Source organism: Nannobrachium achirus (genome assembly GCF_963921795.1).
Source record: "Nannobrachium achirus genome assembly, chromosome: 20".
Lineage (NCBI taxonomy): Eukaryota > Metazoa > Chordata > Actinopteri > Myctophiformes > Myctophidae > Nannobrachium > Nannobrachium achirus.
The window spans coordinates 37,450,740-37,475,490 of NC_137827.1; the positions used below are offsets into that span (position 1 = coordinate 37,450,740).

General features: G+C 40.3%; 2 protein-coding genes across 3 annotated transcripts in view; both read right to left on the bottom strand.

The window, feature by feature from the left end:
• The window catches only part of vps39 (VPS39 subunit of HOPS complex), a 35,307-nt gene extending 31,622 nt beyond the window's left edge, over positions 1–3,685 (bottom strand). For both annotated transcript variants that reach the window (XM_080751288.1, XM_080751287.1), the window contains exons 1-7: positions 3,112–3,685; positions 2,840–2,905; positions 2,470–2,534; positions 2,179–2,221; positions 1,332–1,426; positions 914–1,012; positions 478–570 (exon numbers count right to left, since the gene is read on the bottom strand). In XM_080751288.1, coding sequence (XP_080607414.1) covers positions 478–570; positions 914–1,012; positions 1,332–1,426; positions 2,179–2,221; positions 2,470–2,534; positions 2,840–2,905; positions 3,112–3,184 — 534 coding nt within the window. In that variant the 5' untranslated portion in view covers positions 3,185–3,685. The remainder of the gene's footprint in view (positions 1–477; positions 571–913; positions 1,013–1,331; positions 1,427–2,178; positions 2,222–2,469; positions 2,535–2,839; positions 2,906–3,111) is intronic.
• A 440-nt stretch (positions 3,686–4,125) lies between these two features.
• LOC308306346 (transmembrane protein 87A-like) lies at positions 4,126–24,395 on the bottom strand. The gene is made up of 20 exons (XM_080751296.1): positions 24,245–24,395; positions 23,443–23,500; positions 19,911–20,008; positions 19,696–19,812; positions 19,421–19,468; positions 18,373–18,414; positions 17,383–17,500; positions 16,129–16,190; positions 15,406–15,589; positions 14,931–15,030; positions 14,185–14,278; positions 12,976–13,049; positions 12,244–12,350; positions 11,068–11,126; positions 10,480–10,583; positions 10,185–10,264; positions 8,377–8,441; positions 7,891–7,943; positions 6,806–6,836; positions 4,126–6,519 (listed from the first exon to the last, which is right to left on the bottom strand). Exons 1-20 carry the CDS (start codon positions 24,353–24,355, stop codon positions 6,478–6,480), a joined length of 1,647 nt encoding a protein of 548 aa, XP_080607422.1. The 5' UTR covers positions 24,356–24,395; the 3' UTR covers positions 4,126–6,477.
• Positions 24,396–24,751: the final 356 nt, after the last annotated feature.

Genomic DNA, 24,751 nt, shown 5'->3' on the forward strand with positions numbered 1-24,751 from the left:
CTCTAAGAAGCTATTTTAAAGTACTGAGCACTGCATGAGCTTACACTACGTCATTCTAATTTGTTTGTTTTATTTTTACTGATGGTTTCACCATACTGACTGAGTGTTTCACAAAGAAATTAAACTGTGAATTTTGAACAGTGTGAAACTGATGTGTGAAACTGTGCACTTAAATTGGGAACTGTGAGCTTGGAGGGGGTTTTCATTGTGCAAACCTCTTAATATACACTATTGAACTGAACTGTGGTCTCTTCAGTTTTTCTGGGTATGCATTCCCTGGTTAAGTATATTTGAGGCCTGTGTACTGTATGGCTGACTTATAGAAATGTCTCATACTGTAACTGGCAACAATCATTCATGTTAGGCATTGTCCTAGCTTGCATTCTAAGTAGGTCAAACTGTTACATATAACAATACATAGCAACATACAACAGCATCAACAGTGTACAGTAGGTGAAATGAGCATTTTTTACATACCCGGATGAGGTAATAGTCTCGCTTGAAGCCGACGCAAATAGAGTTTTCACACCAGGCCATAGACTTTGGGATATCTGGTGCGGCAAAGTCTCCCTGACAGACAAAGCACAAAGTTGAACAAGAAAATATATTGAAAAGAACAGGAAAATCGAACCTCTGTTCGAAGTGGAGCTGTGTGTGTGTGTGTGTGTGTGTGTGTGTGTGTGTGTGTGTGTGTGTGTGTGTGTGTGTGTGTGCAACAGCGCCCCTCCCTTAACATGTGTGGCCAGAAAAGGTTACTGCAGGCTACATACCCGGAGACAGACAGACAAACAGACAAACAGACAGACAGACAGACAGACCCACACACACGGCCACGTATAGGGAGCTCCACACAGCTCCAAAAACCTGAACACCAACAAGTCATAACTACGTTTAAAATTGTGTCTTATCTCACCTGTAACTCATGGAAATCTCTGTCCTTCCAGTAATAAAGTTGGAGTTTCTTTTTCACTGCGACACACATTCTCAACCTTGCCTCGCCTGAGCTTGATTGCTGAAGATAAAGGAGACAAGATGAGCCTTTTCATTCCAATGAATGAATTAAGATAGTATGTATTTCCTATTGGGAAATACATGAACATGATACATAACAGGATGAAGACAAAAGATGATGATATAACCTACAATACGATACAATAATTGTATAAGTACATTTGTAATTAAGTTTGATCCACCTTCTTATTAATAAGTGACAACAACCAATGCTGTTGTTTTCATTAATGAGATTTTGCAGGGGTGCAGTGTTGCAAAGAAAATAATAATAATAATACTAATAATGAGGGTGCAGGCCCAATGGCTGCAGTATGACTGACCTGCAGGTCACAGGCAAACAGTGTGGCTCCTCTGGCCTTGGATACCACAGTGATCTGCTGGAAGGTTAGGAGGTCATGGACATGGATGTTGTTCTCTGTCAGGGAGAATGAATCAAAGAGATTACTGTATACTGCAAGTCTCACTTCTGTGATTTCCTTCTCATTTCCAGATACGCTGGACGAGACCAGAATCTCACATCTCTTTGCCAAGTAAGGAATCTTTTCACCCTGGTCTTCACCAACTGCATATCTACTAGGGGTGCCACGGTTCAGTCAGCCCACGGTTCGGTTTGTATCTCGGTTTTTGGCTCACGGTTTCGGTACAGTAAAAATTGAAAATGAAAAAAATAAAGAATACAAAATGTTCAGTTAATTTTAAAGATGGGGTGCAATCATTTGTTTCCCCCCTAAAACATGATAATCAGTTATTATGATTATACTAGGAGGAAGATTTTCTCCAAAAAAAGTGTACAGAAAATTATGTTTTTATGTGGCCGTTCGGTTCAGTATACCGGTTCGGTTCAGTATTGTGGCACCCCTAATGTCTACCTGTCAGAGCAAAAAATGCTCATGAGTAAAAGTCTTACTGTTCATATCAATCTTGAGTGTATGTTTTTTTTTTTACAAATATACAAACCTGTAGCAGGAGGCAACCGTAAATAAAATGTTTATCACCACCTATAAGTGCCACTTCATCAGGTACATTTTTGAGCTATCCAGTATCCACAGCCTGCCTCTGAGACTGATTGAATAGACCATCCTACATTGAGCACTAAGGAGGACTGATATATGGAGATACAGTAAGAATGAACAAAGGTTAAGTGTTCCTTTAAGGAAAGAAGCTTACCAAGCAGACTGACAAGGATCTTGTACTGCGACACCACATACAGCTGTGGAAATGAAAGTCATTTCAGAGGGTCAGGAGCTGAGACAAAATGATCTAGTCTCTAATAACAGACATTAGTATGTGCAACAATTACAGTTACTCCCAGGTTCAATTCCAGGATGACTAAAAATGAAGCCATTAGTCATTACTCATTAGTGCAAGTTGGGGTCATATCACAGTCTCTTCCAGAAATATAAAGTATGTATGATCACCGCACGGCTATCAAATATCTCATCCTGTCAATGTGCGTACCTGCTGGATCTTCTTTGAGAAGTTCTTGTTAGATTTCTCTAACGTCACCTCAAATCTGTTTGTGCCTGTGGATAAGACAGTTTGTTTGCACATTCAAAAAGGAGGGTGCATATTTTAAATTGAATAACAGAAAGGAGACAGAAGAGGTCTACACTTTACAGTCACAGAGAGCCCATTTGTGTCCCCCCTTCTAAGAAATACCTGATTTTCATACCATGGCAGTTTGGTAGAATGCAAATGTGCCCCCCTTTGTCTTCATCTGGTTTTACAAAATTTGGGCTCACTTACAGTAATCATTAATATATGAATATTTTCAATCTGTCTGGCTAATGCACCAACTGTCTTTAATTCCACATTTATCATAGTTCACCTAGATCTTTTCTTATCCGATAGAGCAGGAGATGCCCTGGCTTGGTTCCAACAAGAAGCCAGTCCTCTGTGGGCACAGAGAAACAAAGAGAAACAAGAGACTTCAGTCAATAACAGTTCAACTGAGGTCACCAATCTCCTGCCATCACACGCAATGTGCCATGATGACGTTGCCATCCCCAGTAAGCAAGCAGGCAAATCATTCATATCAAACAATATAAAAAACGACTTGCTCATTTAATGAGATGGTGTTTCTTAGTAATAATAACTTACCCCAGGCCGCTAGGCAGTCAATCTGAAGAGGAAGCTTTTCCAAGATAGGCACTGGTTCATAGGCGTCATGCATTTTGGACTGATATTGCTGGTTAATTACAGAGCAGGCAGACCGATCTGATCGATCACACACTCTTGAAGTCTGCCAGACAACAACAGCTGACTGCCGTAGACTTGAACTGTCACTGTGGCACGCCTTTTATGTCATTTCAACAGGAGCCACAAATAGTTCATTTAAGCGCCAGGTAACGAGGAAAATGTGGTCTACCAAACTCACAGCTAGATTAAAAATCGCTGGAAAGACTATATAGTGTTCACCAGCCCCACTTTCCTCATCAAAACAGCTGATAGCTGACTGGCTAGCTTGTGAGCTAGCAAACAATGCAACAAAACATCGTTCTTTCTCATTCCGAGCTGTTCTGAACGCGAGGACAAACAACCGAGTTCACCTCCAAAGTATATCCAAATACGATAGTTCCAAACGGCCAGTACAACTTGATATTATTTCCGTATCGCTCCTAGTTGGTTAGGTTAGCTAACGTTAGCATCGTCCTCAGTAACAGTTCCCCTCAGTTGTTGCTGATGGCTGCGCGAGACAGTCTGAGGTTTGACAGGCACGTGACTGGAGTCAGTGTACTCACGAGGAACGCATTAAAGGCACATTCCTCTTAACTAAAGTATAAACAATTGATTGTAAAAGTTGAAACAGAGTTGTAAGGTGGACAGTCAGATCATTTGTTTCATAATAATAATGAATAATGACAGTGGTGTAAAAAGTACTCAAGATTTCAATGCATAAATGCTGTTGAAGTGAAAGTGAAAGTCCAGAATTCAAAAATATTTAAAAGTATTTGCATCAAAATGTACTTAAAAGTACCAAAAGTAAAAACCTTTTATGCAGAATAAGTCCCATTTCAAGTTATTGATGTTTTGTGAGTTGTTTTTGTTCACCCTAGATATTATCAGTCATAACATACTTTTTAAAATCAATTATTAAATGGAAACAGGAAAATATGTTTTAATATAAAGTTTATTTTCAGGACAACATCTTGCAATAAAGCCATACTTTATTGTTAGCATCACATTACATTGCAGACTCACATCCCGATATAGGGCCTCATCTCTGAAATAAAAAAGATCTGACATTAACGAATAATGATAATAAAAAAAAAAAGAATGAACCTAAAATCTAAATTGACACCATCCACACATATTACAGTAGATTGCACAAGGACGGGAAAATTACTCTGCCAGCTGAAGGCGAATTACTAATAAGTGGGTGCAAATATAATTTGTAAAATGTATTTTGTGTTCCATGGTGTTAGAAGTAGTACAGTATGTGCACACCCAAGTCAAATTGGGTATAGGTGCAGGACAAAATCAGTAATAAGACTGACGCCTTGATGAAGATGCAGTACTGGTTGAAACGTTGCAGCAATAAAGGTTATGGGGGCAGTCTTGGTGGGCCATTAGTGCCTCATTATTCATGAACAATATACAGGATTTGATGAAACTAACTACCCTTTGGCATTCAAACTAGGGCAACCCTGTACATGAAGACCTGGCCTAGTTGGCAAAGGCGAATGCTGTGGCCCGAGAGCTAGTTATAGGCCTGCGGCATGCCAAGAAGGCTCAACAGTGAAGTCTACAAGCAAATAAAATCAAAGCCAAGTGAGATGAACCTGAGCTCCACTGAATAGGATGAGTATCATGTAGATTAGGAGTTCCACACATGGTATAAGGGGTCGTATTTCTCTTTATTGAGAAATACGAAATTATATTTACTGTGGTTACAGGTGAAGTAGGTCTGAGCCCCAGCTCTAGGTACCACAGCATTGGAGAACATCCTCAATGCTATTAGAACTTTTACTTAACAGTCACTAACATGTGCAATGAATTAAATTAATTAGTTAACTTGGTAACCACTAAGCAGTAAAGTGCAGGACGGATAATCGAGCTTAATAGGAATGAACAGAATGAAAAGACAATGCAAACGCGACTGACTGAAACTACCCACAGTGTAGGAGCTACCTTTAGTAGAACACACGCTAGATTACAATGTCTAGTCACGTAACTGTATAAACATCATTTATAACCTTGTAGACCTAAACAGTTGGGGTTAGGCAGATTGACTTGTTGATTTTTCTGAGTGACTTGCTCAATCAAACTGACGCCCTATTTATATTTGACACTCAACGTTGACGCACACCGAAAATAGCCGACCTACAATCTCACAACTGAGCTTATATCTGGTCAGCTTATGGTCTGCACGACACCATGTCGTACGAGGGAGCATAATTTAGGCTTTAGCATCTTCGTGTAGATGTAGACTGAGGCAGTCATCTGTATGGAAGCTTTAAATCTACGGCAACAGAAGACATCTCTTTGTGAAATGATGCCCTAATAACCATTGCAATTATCCAACAAAAAAAAAATCATGTTTCTGGAAGACACCTCACAACCACGTCAACTCCCTGGTCATTGCATCCACACTTCAAGGATGAATGAACTGCACGTGCCTCCAACCGCTTCAACATGAAAAACCTCCCATAACCAAGGAAACCGTGAAAGAGCACAGCAATACTGACGAAAAATCCTTTTACCACACAGATGTTTCAACCCAGATGCTGCCCGAATGTAAAAACATGTCACCTTACAAATTAGCACACTAATAATCTCTTGCAAAATGTGTGCATTTTTAGCAGATACAACTTAATCAGATTGTGCTGTCCTGTATTCTTTGATTTTCAACTACACCACAGGCACAGAGTGCAGATTTTAACATGATATGGATGGATAGTACAAATCACACCTCTGCGAGCCCAGCCAACTCTTATTGTCGCACAATTCCCTCTGTAACTCATCTGTCCTCTCAACTTACCAATGAGTGACAGAATTACTCTGCTCAAAAATTATTAAACCTAATTTAAAGATAGGAAACAAAATGTATAGAGGGAACAGGTGGCCATGAACGCATATTTTTGGTTGTCAATTCATTCAGTTGCACCTCATTCATTGCTGCTTCAAAAGAGATAGCTTTGTCAGACATTCTTGCATCTCCACAACTCTTAACCCTTTTCGGATCATAAACTTAAATAAATAAAAAAGTGTGAGAAAAGGAACATCTGCTCAGTAAAATCCTCAAGAGTTGGTTTAACTCAATGAGTACAAATGGAACCCTTCCACTTGGTTCCATTTGTACACTCTCAGAGTTAAATGAACAATGAACGAAATGATTTTAAAGTGTGACCGTGTCCCCATTATAATGATTATTCTCTTGGCTGTGACTTCCGTTAGCTGCGACTCATTCGTTGTGGCCTCTGGGAAAATTGCTTCCATTCTCGCATTATTCTCAGATCATTACATCTACTCCATCTTGGATCTCTCCATCTTGGTTTTGAGGATTTCCTGGAAAGAGAACAGAGATTAATGCCTCTGCAGTGACGTGCGTGTGTGCGTGCGTGCGTGTGCGTGCGTGCGTGCGTGCGTGCGTGCGTGCGTGCGTGCGTGCGTGCGTGCGTGCGTGCGTGCGTGCGTGTGTGTGTGTGTGTGTGTGTGTGCGTGCGTGAGAGAGAGAGAAGAGAGGAACAATATCACTGAAGAACTAGTTACCCCTGAGCCTTTTATTGGATAAAAATGTGACTGGACAAGAAATCATGGGACTACAAGGGGGGAAAAGAGAAGGGTCTTTTACCTCTTCCTCGTCCAACATTGCTGGGAGGGCTCTGTGGGGAGAGAGGGTAAAAGAGAGCATAGATAACGTAAACCAGTGATTCTCCACCTTTTTTAATTTCAAGGAGCCTCAGTTTGATATCATCGCTGTCGGACAGAAACCTTGTATCTCCATTGTTTCGTCTATATTATACTTCATTGTATTACAGTGTCACGCGAAAGGAAGAGAAAACAAGATCTACAAGCTCAAGGCATCACATCATCAGATCTGCTATTTTTGCAACTTTTGAAAATGTTTATGACGTGTGGAAGGTTATATACAGTACAGATGCTGTGAATATGTAAGCCAACTATTGTAATCAAACAACTTGATAAGAACTATATTAATCAGTCTGCATTTCTCTGCTATCTTCAATGAGAGACACATTTGTACAATGTAGTATAAAGTAACTAGCTAAAAATAAAAAAAACAGACGATCTACAAGCTCACAAACGCTTGAACCCCAGCACACCTATTCCAGGGGTAACATTAATCTAAAATAGCCGATTGGCCGAAGAGATATAGTGTTGACAGAAAAAGGTCAGAGTACAGTTTTAACTAAAGTCTCTCTCCACCAAACAGACTACTACAATACAGACTACTACACTCTGGCAGTCGGGTCCCAAGTCGGATGATGTTGGATTTTCAGGTGTCCAAAAGTTGTGGTCGCCAGAAAGTTATTGCTTTGGCCAAGGAAATCAGATGAAATAACTCCCTATACCAAGAGGTGGCAGTAGTCTGCAGGAGCCTGCAGTCCTCAAAGAAGCTGAGGTAGCTTGGACCAAAGCAAAAACACTGAGCATTTTTGCGCTAGTCGTAGTACTGCTGCTCCCCTACAACTTACAACACGAAAAAATTATGTGCATACCACGCATTCCACAACAGATTTTCATCCACAGACGCATTCCAACACTTGCCGCATCGGACGGTGGAGAGCTACCTTAAAGACTAGAAGGTGTTAAGCTGATGTGACAACACCACATTCTGTCCAGAGAACATGTTGACACTACTAAACCCAAGGGTGGGGGGAAGAAGTCAAAACATCTCTCAAGTGTATTCATACTCACACATCAGCAACAGTTGTGGGAATGTTCTCCTCGACCCATTTGAGGTCTTCATCCTGTCAAGAGCACATTATGCATTATTAATTATTAATGGATTATGAATGGAACACTAAACAGATGGATGTAGATCACATATGAAAGATTCATTAGACACTTAAAGGAGTAGTTCACCCCCAAAATGACTTTTTTCCTATTAATTAGTCACACCATGGAGACTAGAGTTCAATAATATTTTTTGGTTTTTGTCACATTCCTAAGACAAAAATTTGATTCGAGTAAATTTACCCCCATTGATTCCGGATGGCATCCGGAACGAATGGGGATAAATTTATTGTAGATTGTCTATCTCCACGGAATGTTTGGCTGATATGACACACAGAATATGAACGCTAGGATTCATGTGGTTAAGAACGAAGTGACCAAGCTGACAGCTGGAATTACAAACTTCTGTGGGGAAGAGGGGTGGGGTGATGGTGGAGGACAACCCACCTCTTTACTCAGCAGTTTCTGGGAGCCATTTGTGTCTGGCTTTGAGCCTCTCATTTTCATCCCCTCTGAAATAAAAAATAAAGTCACATGAAACCAAATAAACATTTCAGATTTGAAATGATATAAATTGTATCATTTCAAGATGATTTGGGGGGGTATTGTTTTCCTATTTTTAGACACTACAATCTAAACTGGCTGAATCAAGTGTAATTATGTCAGTTCAGTGCCAAAATCTCTGAATCTGAACAGACGTGAGCCAAATCCTATTTGTTGTTCAAGGTTAAAGGTTTCTTTATTGTTACATCTTGTGTAGACTGTACAGGTACTAAGAGTAACATTATTTTGTTCTGGTTCCTCAAGACATTGTAGCAGCATTCATAATATTCATAATAATAGTAAACATATACAAGAACTAGAAGCAGTGCTCTTCCGAGCACAGGTCTCCACCAGGTAAGGTAGGTCCTGGTGGCGCTAAATGTGAAAAGGGTGCCATGTCTTCTTTGGAATTTAACAGCAATGTGACGCTGCATGCATGATTTGAGGCATTTTGTTCCAAAAAATATTTTGGCAAAAGTCAACCTGCTGGTGGCGCTATAATAGGCCAATGTGAAAAGCGTGGCATTTGTTCCTTCACTTCCTTGACCTAGTGGGAATGTGCGTGCAGAATGTCTCTGTAATCACAAGCTGCATTCATGATTTAAGTCATTTTGTTAAAAATTGAAAATACCTTTCGGCTGGTGGAGACAATAAGGAAAGAGAACAGTTTGACTGTGGTCATAGCACTTATGGTACTTGAAGATGCTGTGCATTCTTACTCCTAGGTTATAAACATCTATTATAAACATCTGTGTGAGTGTAAAAGCTGTTAAGTGATCATCTGTGCCAGTCAGTGTCTTTGGCATTGATGTGCCAGGTGGATGGTGTCTACTGCACTTAACATTGAGTGTCTGAAAGTTCACACAATTTCGATTTTAGCCTGACACTTCAGTCCGCACATCACCCCCCCCCCTGTTGGTGGGTGGTTTGTAGTGTGGACTGAAGCTGCACATATTTTATTCTATTTCGAGCGCGCCTGAAGAGCGGGCGCATTGAATGGGCCAATCAGGGTTGTATGCTTGGGGCACGTGAACTCTATGCTCCGGTCCCAGCCCCCTCCAAACAGAGCTCTTGAGCTCGCGTGAGACTCGCTCGTGGACTCTGATTGGTGTCCTCTGCCCACGTGAGAGTCTAGTGGACTCTGATTGGTCCGTGAAAACTGTCATGGCGGAGTCAGACTCGACTCGTATTATTTTAATAAACTATGAAATAGTGCCGTTTCCTCACGTTTTAATACCATTTTGCACTAACGTAAACATGCAGACATATAATATGTTATGAGAAATAACGTATTTTTGCAATGTCACGCCACGTCGCCGTCGCGCGCGTGTGTGTGTGTGTGTATGTGTGTGTGTGTGTGTGTGTGACGTCAATAGGCTTTAGCCCGCCCACGCCGAAGTAGAATCTGCCCTAGTAATCTCAGACTCTCCCGGAGTGAAACGTAGTGAACGTAGTGTGAGATGTCTGGCGCTCGCAGTCAGGCAATTTCGATTTAGCATACTATACTTTTATGTGCCAACTTCTGACACAGTAAACTCCACCAATAATCTGGCACTCAAACACATTTTATTTTGGACTACTGTTTGATTGATGTCTGGTAGGGAGCAATGTCAAATATGTGCTGATTTGAATTTCGGGAATGATAAGTGAGCACTAACAACTGAATAGTTAATGAATGATCCAACAGCGGAGGAGAGATTTATGATGCTTACCAAAAGCCTCATTCAACATGGGCTCCTTGGCCTCTTCCTCTTCATCATCATCCTCATCAATCAGAGGGGAATGTGAGAACCTACAGTATGAGACAACAGAACAGAAGTGTCAAAAGGACATTCACATCAGAGTACCGTAGTTTCAAAATATCCATTCACAACACTGGGAGTATACAAATGTAACCAAATACACTTCCAGAGTTCATTAGCACTGAGTAATTTACTCTGTATGAGGAAAAATGCCCTGTGCTAGATTGAACTGCCCTGTACAGTCCGGGTGTGATTGAGCCCTGACCTCTGGTTGTTAACAGAGGGTCGCAGCAGCACCATGATGACCAGCAAGATGGTGGAGAACAGCAACCGCCAGAAGGCATCGTCCACCCACAGGTCCCTCCAGCCCTGAACACAAACAAGAAACATTTAAAACCATTTCATATATATATTGCATAGCTGAATGGTTAGGGAGCCCGCCTGGGGAACCACAGCCCCTGGTTGTCCCTGGTTCTATTCCAGGCCAGGGTAGCAATGTCGTTGTGTGTCCCTGAGAAAGAATCTTAACCCCTCCTGGGTTGGGCGGGAGGAAGTAGGTAACTATTATTATTGTAATATTTGTGAATTAATTTACCCAATGAACTGAGACCTGTTAGAGTTTAATCAATTGACTGACTAAATTGATTTAATAATGGTATTTATTTATTTTAAAATCAGAATAAAATACACCCACAGGCATATGGGGTGATAATCAACAAGATGGCACAATGTATTTATTATTGTTTATTTTAATGCTTCTTGTCCCACTCAGAAGAAAGCAACAAACATTAAGTGCTCCTTTCATCTCTCTCGCTCAAGATTAGACTTAATTATAGAAAACAAGCAAACTGACCGTTTGACAGCCAACCATCTTGAAGACTTTGGTGGTCCAAATGATGAAGATGATGGAGGCTGTGGTCACACAAGTAAGCAGTGGTTAGATTTTTCAGGCAAGTATAAACAATGCTCACAAACAAACAAAAAACACATTCGACAACCAACCAATGTAACCAATATAAAGTTACTGGCTAGGATCTTTGCATTATTTCAAATTCTGCTAAATAATCACAAGACCCCAGGAGAATAGAATCTCCACATTGTTAGGAGGTATTATGGTTCTGCTATATTCATTTTGTAAAAAAGGGTACAAAACCATGCAGGTTAAAGCGCATTTTAAATAAGACTATAGGGATTACATTTTTTTCCTTCTTTTTAATAATTTGAGAATGGATCGTAGAATTTTCATTTAACTTAACTGGTCACAATGGATACCCAAAATAGGTTGTTAACTTCTGGACCAAAAAGGTCAATGTCATAACCATGGTCACGGATTGTGGTAAAACAGGAATGACCAGTAGGCTGCCCAGAACAGATGATTGAGTCGAAAAAGGTCAGCGGACAAGTCATAATCCAAATGCCATTATATCAACGCTGTCGGGCAAAAACTTCGTATCACTATATATATTTAAACTTTTTACGTTTTTTTCATAAATTAATGCCCTATTTCATCATACTAATGTCTGACAAAAGTAGCAAAAATACAAGCCAAAAGTTTTTTTCTTCTCCGTTTCCTGAAAAATAACAGCTTTGAACAAGGTTTTCATCCGACAGCTATGATATAGTTATATCAGAAATGGAATATTGACAACTGCATTCTTCTCATGACTTTGGGCTGAAACAGTATTTATTCTCTTGGCATATATTAAGTATTCCAAGTACTGTATAAAGCACTGGTTCTCAATATGGGGTCCAGGGACCGCCAGGGGTCCTTGAGGGGTACCAGGAGAATAAATTGATAGTTAGGAACCAAATGTAATTCATTTGTACACTCTCAGAATTAAATGAACTCAGAGTGTCGATCGGAATCCCAGAGATGAAAATAGAATCAAATGGTGGTCCTTAAAATAAAAAATGTTGAGAATAACTAGTACAAAGTATTTGTAATCGTGTAATCTACATGCATGGCGATTCATGTCCAATCATCTGGAGGACAGAGAGGAGCAGCTGTTTCTGATCCAAAACAACTCACCCACAACAGAAAAGATGAGCGTGTTGGTGAAGTGCTGATACAAAGAGAGTTTCACTACATTCCTGCGGAGCTTCAGGAGTCTAATAGTCTGGGATAGACTGATGAAAATGTGGACACAAGTTAAGGAAAACGGAAATACTTTACATGAAAAGGCAATACATTTACTCAAACATGGACATATTTCATGGCTTGTATTTAGGCCTAATTACGATTTGAAAATTACCAACTGTTTTACTGGAAAATGTATTACTCAGCATCTGTAGCAGCTAGAAACAAAATTCCAAAAACTATTTGATAGCTTACACCTTTGGCTTTTCATAGAAACATTTCAGATGTTTTTCTTTGTTTTTTCTTTAAAAAAAAAATTACGTACATGTACTGTAATACACAAAAATGTGTTCCCGGCCAGATGGTGTAATACACACAAATGTGTACCCATCCATAATGGGTTAACAGCTAAAGTCCTATAAAATAAAAATATATAGTCAATCTGCAAGCTATTGTAGATCATCTTCTTTTTTGTATCGTGTTTTGATATTTTCACCCTATAATGACAAGGCCAAAATAGGGACGCCAGAATCTCTGCTTTGTTTAGAGAGGACAATGAAGGTAGATATCTAAACAGTACAGTGAAAGGTAGGATAACACAACAAAGGTCCATGAGCCAGATTTCCAGATTTGAACCCAGGACTTTGAAGTTATCCATCCCTCCTGACTGCTGTGAAGAAGGATATCCACCACATCACACAGGAATCAATGAGAGACAGGCTAAGATTAGCCACCAAGGCAACCGTGCCATAGAATCCCTGGATGGGAGAGAGAAAGAGACAGAGAGAGAAACAGACAGACAGAGACATAGAGAGAGAGACAGAGAGAAAGAGCAACATTTAAATGGAGTAGTTGACCATAAAAACTGTTCTGCACAAAATCCTGTGTGTCCTCTGAGCTCACAGCACAGAGGACACTCAAACTATTAACTCAGGAGTAAGACCTTTCAGGACTTGTGGCAGTCACCAGTAGGTCTACAGCAGGGTTCCCCAATTAGTTTTCACCAAGGGCCGAATTATGTCTAGGGTAACAAGCCAAGGGCCACAACATTGCAGGGGGCGACGGTGGCGTTCCCACTACTCCAGCGACAGTTTAGATATCGTCGTTGTCGGGTGAAAATCTTGTATGTCCAAAACCATTTGTTTTGCATTTATCATTTTAAAAATGATTTAAACTAGTGAAAACAGCCGACCTACAAGCACACAACGCCTCGCGATGCGAGGTGTTGTGTGCTTGTAAATCTGCTGTTTTCACTACTTTTGTGCGACAGCCTTGTATGATGAAGCAGGGCTTTACTTAGCGAAAGAACATACAAATTTGGAGATACAAGGTTTCCACCCGACAACAACGATATACTAGTGTTGTTGCTGCTCTTATACCACCATTATTACTGGGGTTTGTGGGGGCCAGACAGTAGCCCTCCGCGGGCCGCAAATGGCCCGTGGGCCGCCTATTGGGGAACCCTGGTCTACAGTGATGACATTTTGTTATTGCCATAGCTACGGACATTGTACTGCAGGCAGATTGGAGGGCATTCAGTAGGCATTCATCCTTGCATAACATGGTGTAACCTAGGGATGGATGGTAAGCCCCAGGAAAGAAATGGGGAGTGTGGTTCATTGCAATAGAAAAGGCCACAAACACACATACGTGCATGCTCGCACTCGGGTGCACACTCTCACACTCAAATGTTTTATTCATTAATATAATTATTTACGTTAAGGTGAACGTGAAACACAAGCGTCCCTTGCGATCGCTCTGTGTCATCTGATCCACTATCAGAATAAATGCTTTAGGTTTCATGTCATGTGTTATTACTCAACAAAAATAATGTAATTGATGTTTAAATCAGAGTCACCGGTAGTTTCTGTGAACAAAATAATGGATACTTACACCTGTGACCCTCAGTACACCTTCCACAGAGGAGAAGAGCAGGTAGAGGAGTCCCACAGCTGCTAACCGATGTACCGTAGTACCTAACCTGGGCCTGGAAGAGCAGAAGATGCCAAAAGTGGTAAATCATTAGGCCGTTATTATCGATATATTTTCGTCTAATTGCCTAGTCCTATTAATCATCCGGTTCAGGTCACTAAAAGTAGTGGAGGTTAAAGGAAATCCCACCTTTTCAGTAACACAGAGTTTTAGGGTTTAGGCTTGTAAGTATTCTAGCTCTGTCTTTATTTCCCTTGGTAGACTTATAATACATTTAAATAAATACTGTAAAATGTTTTCAATTAAACAAAAGTAAAGTTTATTTAATATTTTCCACAATAACCTTGTGTGTGTGTGTGTGTGTGTGTGTGTGTGTGTGTCTCTATTGTAAAGTACAATGTGTGATGTCATCAAGTTGTACTTTACAATACAAACCCCAAAATCAATCCTCCAGTTCTAGGCAACACAGAAGGGGGGAGGGGAAACTTTTTTTCTATTTCCACACAACTCCTCTAAGGTATATTAATGACACAGTTCAATATTGAAAATGGGTGGTCTTCCCCTTTAATGACAACAGAGTTACAAGAGGTGTCACCAAAAAAAGAGACAACTAAAATGAATATTACACAGTATCACTTTAAGGATAAATATAAATAAAGTTTTCCCCCAATGTGAGAAGAGTCTGCTGTATTTTAAAGTTGACTCACTTGACAATGCCGTAGCCGAGACTGACTATGAGCACCAGGATTCGAGCTAGCGACCTCTTCAGAGCAGAGAGCAGCTCCGCAAAGATCACAGCACCTTGAACTGTGGAGGGAGAAATACAAGAAAATAAAAAATAAAAAAGGATTAATCATATAACGACAAAGTTAATTTAGCTTGGTTTGGTTCTCCTGTGTTTCATTCTTTCTGCTGTTGTCAATATGATTTCAGATTTAGTTTTTTACCTTATCTTATCAAATGACTGCTGACATATACAGTACAGTAAATGAAAATGTGCTGTGTGTAGGCCCTACTGTCAGACGTATTTAGAGCTCACACAATGTGAGCTACAGTATGTCTATTTTATATGACATAGTCTTCAGTGGTATTGAAATGCTGAGAAATTACCCAATATTGAGATTATACCATTATATACTGTTACTATTACTATTGCATTCAGTATTTAGAAGTGTGACAGACCATATTCTCCTTTGTAGCGGATGCTTTGGTACACAGAGTAGAACACTGCTTTCTCCAGCATCCCAAGGATAATGACAGCACCAATCCAGAACTGGATCCGCAACAAATCCCTCCAATAGCAGGCAGACCAGAAGAGCCAGAGAGCCCCGAAAAGCACATACACAATGCACATCGCCATGAAAAACTGTGGAACATGAAGACAGAATAAATGCTCAAACCTCAGGTTGTGTCTTAAATGGAGTAGGGCAGGGGTTTTCAACCAGTGGTCCGGGGACCACCAGTGGTCCTTGAGCGGGTTCCAGGTGGTCTCCAACTAAATGATGGAGAGTCGGTAACTGGACCTGTAGGTCCATTTGGTTTCATTTTACACTCCCAAGAGTTAAATTATTGTCAAACATCTGTATTACTAAATGTACAAAAAGTCTACACAATTAGAGAATGTAGAAGAATTTGTATTTTGATCAACGTTTGCCTATTATCTCTCATAACAACATCAATACAGCGAGGAATTTTATTGTACAACACAATCTTACGTTTTGGGTCTGAGAGGCTAAATCTAAAATCTAAAAAAATAGTGGTCTGTGGCTCAGATGCCGAATAAATAATGGACCTTGATGTGAAAAGGGTTGAAAACCACTGGAGTAGGGAACTCCTGCATTACAGATTCAGAGCACACCATCTAAAATGTAAACAATTATCAATATTTGAGAAAGTTCAACGCACCATCATCAAGGGCCAGTCTGCGGGGGAGGAGTAGTCATTAGGTCCCTTCATGTCCACTTTCACTACAAAGACACAAAACCAACACATTAATACTCTTAGTATTGTGCATGGAAACCATTGTCTGTGACCAGGGGTGTACTGCCGGTGGGGCAAAAGCTCTGAAGGTGCTCGGCTCGCGCACGTACACAGACATGCACCAGCATGCGTCTACCTCGCGTATCGATCAAAAGCAACTATTCACAGTTTCCGCACGTTGCTTACAAAAGCTGCCGACACTTAGTGTCAGCAGAGTGAATTACATAGGAATGACCGACCTGTGTGACCTGCTAAGTAGCCTACTGTAGGTGCATAGGCTACTGTCAGATGTTCTGTCTGAAGCAGTTGAAAGAGAATGATCGGATAACAGTGGCTAATAGATTAATTAATTAACTAATTAAATTACAGAGGTGATGTCTGCTAGTTAAATTCATACAAGGCTACTATGACAACAAATAAGTGTCCTCATCATGCAAGTACATAGAATAAATTTGATATACCGGAAAATACTGTACAGTATATTGTGGATCAATAAATAGGCCACATATAAAGAGGTTATTTCAATTGGCAATCGCTCACGTGTTTATTTTATCTTATGTTTATCACTCAAATACCTGGAACGCGCCCGAGTCGCGTTAGATTTGAACCACTTTAACCATTATTTTATGCTTTAACTATTGAAAAATAGCAGATATACAAGCTCACAGCGCGGCACCGAGTGCCGCGCTGCGAGCTTGTAGATCTGCTATTTTTGAAAAATCATGAAAATGTGTGCAAGTCTTTGAATATCTTTGACCCGACTTCTAAATCCTTCCTCTAAATCAGCCGATCTCAAACCTTTTCATGTCAAGGACCCCCAAAATTACATTTATTCGGCCGCAGACCCCCATCTCAAAATATGTTGTTCAAGGGACCCCCCAGAAGCAGAGATTCGAGTTACAAAAGTCTGCTTTGAAAAATATATATTGAGAAATTTGCACACATTTTCACGACTTTTCAAAAATAGCAGATCTACAAGCTTGCAGCGCGGCACCGTGAGCTTGTATATCTGCTTTTTTTCAGTAGTTAAAGCATTTAATAATTGTAGGCCTAAATGGGTTATTATACTTATACACTTGAGGTGTTGGGGTCATGTAAAATACAATCCTCTCTCCCATGTAGTAAATGCGTCAACAATTTTATCTGCTATACAAATATGGCGAAGGCAGTGCTTCTCACTTGTGAAAGCGAAGTTGGGGACCTCTGGGATGTCATCTTCCCCACGGAACAAAGGCTGCACCTTCACTATGAAGAGATACGGACTGTCTTCCCATGACTTTGCCACCGCACCGATGTCCTGCAAGAGAGATGAGCTTAATTAATTTTATACTTCATCGAATCATCATGTTCTACAACATAAACAAACAAATAGAAGACAAAATAGATATTGTTTATGTGTAAATTAACCTTTTGGTTATAATGGAGTGTGCTCATAGGTGCATCCATCCTAGTAAAAAATATAATATATTCAACTCCCTTTTTCTCCCAATTTAATCTTTCAGTCAATTCACACTTTTCCTTGTACTGTAGTCCCTTGTAACTGCTGACCCCTACTGGGAGGATCGTAGGCAAGCATGTGTCATCCCAAACACATGTGATGGCACTAATCTGCTTCTTTTCACCCAACAGTGAGGAGTTTCACTGGGAGGACATAACATGTATGGAGGAACACTCAATTCCTCCCAGTTCAGCTCCCTACTGAAGAGGCACCCAACCACCCTGTAGGAGTCTAGTGCAGTGACAGAGATCACCCTCCCCACCTGGCTTCCCACCTTGGGGAAGCCAGTGGCCATGTTCGATGGCATGCACACTTGCACAGCCAAGTCAGATGTACCGCAGAGGACTCAAACTAATAGTCTCCGAAGTGGTGGGCAGGAACATTATCTCTGCTCAACCCAGCAGCTAATAGTAATAATCTATCTAACCTGTGACTGTCATTTTCATGTACAGTATTTCCACACTAAAATAAACATATTCTACCATCCTGTAAAGTGCCAAAATGTACTAAATACTTTTGAATAATGTTTGGCTACCTGCAAAAAACATTTTCTGCAGGCCTATATTATATTAAAAAAAGGTTCAAGTCAGGATGTCATGTCTTTTTCGTAACATTTATTCAGAGACAGATAAACTGTTTAGTCATAACATAGAACATTGTTATTGTCTTACCGGCTTGTCTGGCCAAGTAAAGGTCTGGTTTGATGGGTCACTCTAAAGAAAAAAAGGGCATGTGAATGTACAATACAGGGCAAAAGATAATGCTTTTTGGTTTCGTGAATTGCTGTGCTTCAGACACAACTAGCTTGGTGAAGCATGGATTAAAGCTACAATCTGGAATGTTATTTTAATTAATAACAATATTTATTTAATACACGTTAATATAATATAGCTAGTACATCTGCAGTGCTAGGTTGGAGGTGGTCTTCCTACTCTTCCATTGAAGATGTTAGACCCTGGAGTCACCAACTGGTTGACAAGTACTACCTCTACATCGGGTAGCGGATTACAGTTTTAAATCTAGTCATGAGATTATCTTTATCCAGACAGACAATAGGACTGAGACAAAGGGAGAGAGCAGAGGGCACATTCGTTCCAGGGTCAGCAGGAAGAAAATGTTTGTTCAGAGAGAGTGGTTCTTAACCCCTACATCAGGGGTGGGCAACTTTGATGATGGCGAGGGCCACTATATTTCCACCTTCACTCCAGAGGGCCACATTGCATATTGCTACGTCCTACTTTGTCATTCTAGTATCTCATACAAAAGAAGCAAAAATAGCCAATCTACAAGCTCAAAACGCATCGCAGCACGATGCGTTTTGCTATTTTTAAGCTATTTTTTAATTGGAATCCTGACATGTAACATTTTGAAACGCATTTAGTTATATACTCATGTTAACTTTATGAACCTAAATACAAATACATTGGACATAAAAAAATACATTTTAATACTACTATACTGGTCGTTAAGCTACTAATATAGATTGACGGAATTAAAGCAGGTCATGTTTGGAATTGTAACAGCTGAAATCAGTAATATATTATACAGTAGTATTCCGGTATTAACCTGTGGGCCGCATTAAGTGAAGGTGGGGGCCGCATGTGGCCCCCGGGCCGCCAGTTGCCCATGTAGGCCCTACATCATCACTGGATTAAACCATGTTTCCTGTATGTAAATGGCTGTTAACATTAATCATGTATCAGCAAGACAAGGACTGACCTCTGGGCTGGAGAGCGGTTGGTACGGATTGAACTCTGTGTAGTACACCTGATAGAGGAAAGACAGGAGAAGTGGAATATATATACATCAGAAATATGCTTTTTGTACTGTAATAGAACATCTAAATAAATGGATATGGATAAATTAAAAGTTATATATTAGTTAAAGTTAAATATGAGTGACAATCTCACTGCAATATCTTTCCTTTCAAATATACATTTCCATCCTCAAGGTTGAAATTGAAGTATTTACTACTAGATGTCAAACCATCATACCTTGGGTAAGAAGAGAGAGGAGCAGTTGTCAAAGAACATATAGCCCTGGCTGTAGTAACCACTCCAGCCATCTCTCAACATGTGTTCCAGTCCAAACATGCTCATGGCTTTGTTGTCCTGCAGAGGGGGAACAAATAAATAATACCTGAAATGTAAATTAATTATGGTGTGTATTATTTGCGTTCATGACAAATCAGTTTGAAGTGTGTACTCACAGGCGTGTTAAAGACCTCATTGTAGCAGACAGAGGAACGTAGATACCAGCTGATGTTAATGGACAGGTTCCCATCACACGAGGCCAGATCACCCTGGACTGAGTCACATGATTTATATTCAGTGGGTAAGGGAGATCCATGAAGGATAAAACATCAAGACAATACACTGTAAATTGTAAAACACACAGTGTTATTTTACAAATGGATAAATTGAGGATTTTGCCTATACAATATGGAATATAATGAATTTTCTAAGTTACTGTAAATTCTGAAGCACATCATCCTAAATGATTCTGCATATCTCAGTGAATCGAGCACAGAATTAAAGCATCCACAAAATGACACGTTGTTAGCAGGCAACCAAGCACAACCTATTACAATATAACAAATTGTTATCAATGATGGATCGATGAAGAGGATCTATGAAAGGAGAATAAGGCACTTGAATCAAGTCAAAATAACTGTGCTTTCATAAATTCTATATGAAGCCACGATGACCACCCAGGATCGAAATATACAAAGTACTATGCGGCCAAACATTGAGAAACATGCAAGCAACCAAAATCACAGGGTGCAAAGGTCAAATAACCAATGCCCAATGATGTGGAAATCCTTACTTCATTTATGGGCTCCATGTCTAAAAGTCTAGCGAAATTGAAACTCTCAAAAGATCAGCTCACTTTGACTCGGATGCAATATAAAATGGTAAAGAAAGATGAATTTACAGCGCTGTAACATTCATACCAGACATCAGACATGTTGTTTCAGCAAGGCACAAAGATAGACAGACTTGCCCTCTCATAATAATTCCATTCATAATTTGCTATAACAAAACATTAATCACACATTCTTCTCTACAGAGCTAGTTAAAAGCCAAGAACATTATCTCTTTCACACAGCAATAAAACAAAGGGGCCACTATGTGGCAGCTATGACCTCGATCCTTACCTATCCTCCCTCATCCTAGGTTTATCAGCAGCTGTGTCTAAGGGCCATGTTCTGAACTCTCACTTATTAGCAACACATACTTAGCAATCAACACTAAACAATATAATGAATATAATAATATAATTCACTTCACCAATCAATACCATTTACAACAATTACAACTTTGGCATTCAACTCTGATATGCGACTTACAATGTGCAAGATCGGAGTAAGTAGCACAAAACCTAGTCAACAACAAATACTCTTTAGTCCCTCAGGAATGTTAATGAAAAGATAGAGAAGCACTAAATAAGATATGGTCAAAGGTTTTTTTTTTTTTTTTTTAATAACACTGGAGAAAATTCTGACATATTAAGTAGGGGTGGAATGTGAGGGACAACTGATATCTTAGGAAGCGCCCAAACAGTGAAACACAAGACAGTGGGTAAATAATAAGTTTGGGTGGCAGGTCTAAAACATGCCCAGTTAAAAACTCTTTTGCCTCCGAGTCTGACATCACCCATCCTATTCATGTATTCATCAACAGTGTACATTATGTTAACAAGCTAGAAAACAATGAGTAACATAGGAGTACATAGAATGTTCTGATAAACAAAGAGGTATTTCTAAGATAAGACATTTTCCCATAGGTGGGGGTGCTTTCTAGAATTCTAAAATGAGACAGGATGCTGAGTAGCTCATTGGATGAGAGAGCACTGTTTAGGATTAGAAGACAAGACATATTCATGTACTCGCCTATATTAAAGCTCTTCTTTCGTGTATCATCATCCTTGATGATTGGTTGACAACATTTTATTTCACAAGATTTCTTGTTACTTAGGGGAGGCCATGGGGCTGACTGTCGTCTTCTCCCCTTGCTGACGTCGGCTTAGGCAGGGTTTGAACCACTCACCTTCCGTATGAAGGGCATATGCACTAACCACTACACCAACGTCGCGCCCCTATATTAAAGCTAATGGTGGCAGACATGTGTGTTTCTTAAGCTTTGCTCCATGGGCAAGTTTTGGATAAAGAGACACTGTGCCCATGCAAAGTGTGACGCATTTGGCCGATCCATGCTGATTTTGGAACGTAGCCAGGGAGCAGGGACACAGTCGTAAATTATGCTATCCAATGTGAATTTTACCAGAGGTATTACTCAAGCTGACATTTAATCAAATGTTTAAGCCAGGGGTCTTCAACAGGGGGTCCGGGACCCCTAGGGGGTCCTTAGAGTTACTACAGGGGGTCCTCCAAGTCTTTGTGTGATATAAACATTTTTCTCCTTTTTTTTTTAAATGAACCGCTTGAACCCTAGTGTCCATATTCTGAGAACTTAAGCCAAAAATAGCAGATCTACAAGCTCACAACGCCTCACGCTTGAGCTTGTAGATCGGCTATTTTTGGTGTAGAGGGGAAAAAAGCAGACTAAGTACAGAGTGAAAGGTCACGTTTATTAAGTATTGACGGTTTAAGTGGTTAAATGTCTGAAAACACAAGTTGACATGAATCCAAAATGCACCGATGATTGTGCCGTCACGATGAAACTGTATGGAATCTATGAGAAGGTTGTGGGGGTCCCTGCTTCATCTCTCTCTCAACTAAGGGGGTCCTTGGCCTGAAAACATTGAAGACCCCTAGTTTAAGCCGTCAGCTCAGTTCCTTGAGCTGCAATTCCGCTGTATTCACTCAGCTATTTGTAAAATTAACAACAAAAATATTTAGACTTTTGTTTTAAAATAGCATCGAAAATGATATATTACTACAATCACAGACTGGAGGGTCACTTAAGTTAAAGGCTATTGCTTGAAATACACCAGTGACAATTTCCCCTGTCATGCTGATGCAACATTGTTATACGAGGATCAGCCTATGTCAAACAGAGTTTTCCAACAGGAACTAGATGGGTGGGGTTTAACCACACAATATTCCTATAGTACTTGTCAAACATGACCAAACAGAGAGATTAGATAAACAAGGGAAGGTTACTTCAAGCCTAGCCTCGGGAACTGAGGCGTTACTTCCAAGCCTGATACTATCTGAATGGTCTCCATGCAGTACTCATCTTGTGCATGCATATTCAAACACATACTATTCAAACAGGTGTGGTATGTATTATTTTGAAAAGCTATATTTGTGGCAGGTGTACATGAATCATGTATAGACTACGTCATGTGTGTCTGTGGACTGTGGGGGACTTTGTACATTATTGATCAGAAAAGAGAGTGAAGAATGCCAGGTAAGAGCAGGTAGCGCAACTTCAAGGCAATGCAGTGTGGTAGAAATGCAAATGCTTATGACCTGGATTTGAGTACATCACATGAAAACACATGATAACACTTATAATGGCCGACGACCGAGCAACCAGACATCCCTTAACCACGTAATCCCTATTTTATACTTTGGCAAATTGAAATATAGACAGACTGAATCGAGCACCTACAGATCTACAAGACCATAACAATGCAATGCTTGGTGAGCTTGAAGATCTGCCACTTCTTTCAACAACATGTTTCAAGAAATAAGTCAAAATAAAATGCTTGACAATCAAAGATGCTTTAGCCTATATGTATTTGACAAACTGTCAAGTCACCCTAGTACTTACACTTCATGAATATAGTGGTGTTGGCGTACAGCGTCTTGCGGAACACAGCATATTGTGTCTGGAAATGCAACAGGACAAAAAATAAATCAATAAGCTATTGTTTGGGTTTCAAGTCCCATGCAGCCGCCTAGGGTGTGCATTCACAGATGGATGACGGTGTCACTTCTCCACATTGATTTCCCAATGCCATTAAATGTACTGTATTTAAACACCTCTTAAGTGTGGGACCAAAACATTGCTTCTCAAAGTGGGGTCCGGGGACCCCCAGGGGTCATTGAGGGAGTTCTGGGGGGTCCCCAGCTAAATGATAGGGACCAAATGGATCCTTTAAGGGTATGTTAGTGTACAAAATAGAACCAGACGGACCCTAAAGAGACAATTTGGTTCCATTTATTTTGTACACTCCCAGAGTTAAAATGGACATTGATTTGACATTATAAATTGGGGTCCCAGAGATAGAAGTGCCATTAATTAGGGGTCCTTCGCCCTAATGCATGTCTTGAAATTAAATTGATTGAGGGTTAGGGTGGGGGTGGGTCCCTGGTGTATCATTTAAAATGGGGTTCCGCGGGGCTAGTAAGTGTCAATTTGGGGGTCTTTGACATGAAAAAGTTTGAGAAGAACCACTGACATAAAGTGACAACCACAATGTGTCATATGATTGACAGGTGCTCTTCAACAAGAGGTTGGATCCAGATTCCTACACAGTCTTCCTTGGTAGCAACACTAGCTAGCACTTGCTATGGGTAATTCCCCGAGAGGAAACCTTAAACAGGACACGGAACGACAGCGCAACACTCACCGCATTGATCTCGACATTCCACAAGGACACCTCTGCTGCGATTCCGGCACGTAAAACTACTGTAAAAAGCAGCGCACGTACCCAGCGAGCCGCAGCATCTGGCATTTTCATTTGTGTATCTACTGTTACCAATGGCAGTGGTCACCGCATCCAGTCGGGTTGCACTTTCAGTGTAGTACTTGCTATCGGCCACGAGAGGGCGACACCCGATTGACTGCAATCATATTCGTGCGTGTTTACCTTTTGTGCCTCAAAGGTAACCTCGCCTCACCAGGCTTTCCTGAGAAGGTAGAATGAATACAGATCCCATAACTTGGAGGGACCGTCGCAGTGTGATTGGCTAGGTAGTTGCTGGGCAACTGCTGATGATTTACACATTTCTATCTTATATGGGGTCATTGGAATTAGAGAATTTATCGCTATTTCAATCTTAAACTTGTATTTTCCATTGTTGATGATATACAGTATATTGCCCTTTCCTTTTCCCCCCACACAATAAAAGACACA

What these genes read in the sequence shown, in the direction of transcription:
- LOC308306346 (XM_080751296.1), bottom strand. Translation starts at nt 24,355, where the DNA reads ATGAAAATGCCAGATGCTGCGGCTCGCTGGGTACGTGCGCTGCTTTTT. An exon ending in GCTCATCTTTTCTGTTGTGG is followed by an intron (nt 11,127 to 12,243) that starts GTGAGTTGTTTT and finishes GTGTGACCACAG; the next exon opens with CCTCCATCATCTTCATCATT. An exon ending in CAATGTTGGACGAGGAAGAG is followed by an intron (nt 6,520 to 6,805) that starts GTAAAAGACCCT and finishes TTCTCTTTCCAG; the next exon opens with GAAATCCTCAAAACCAAGAT.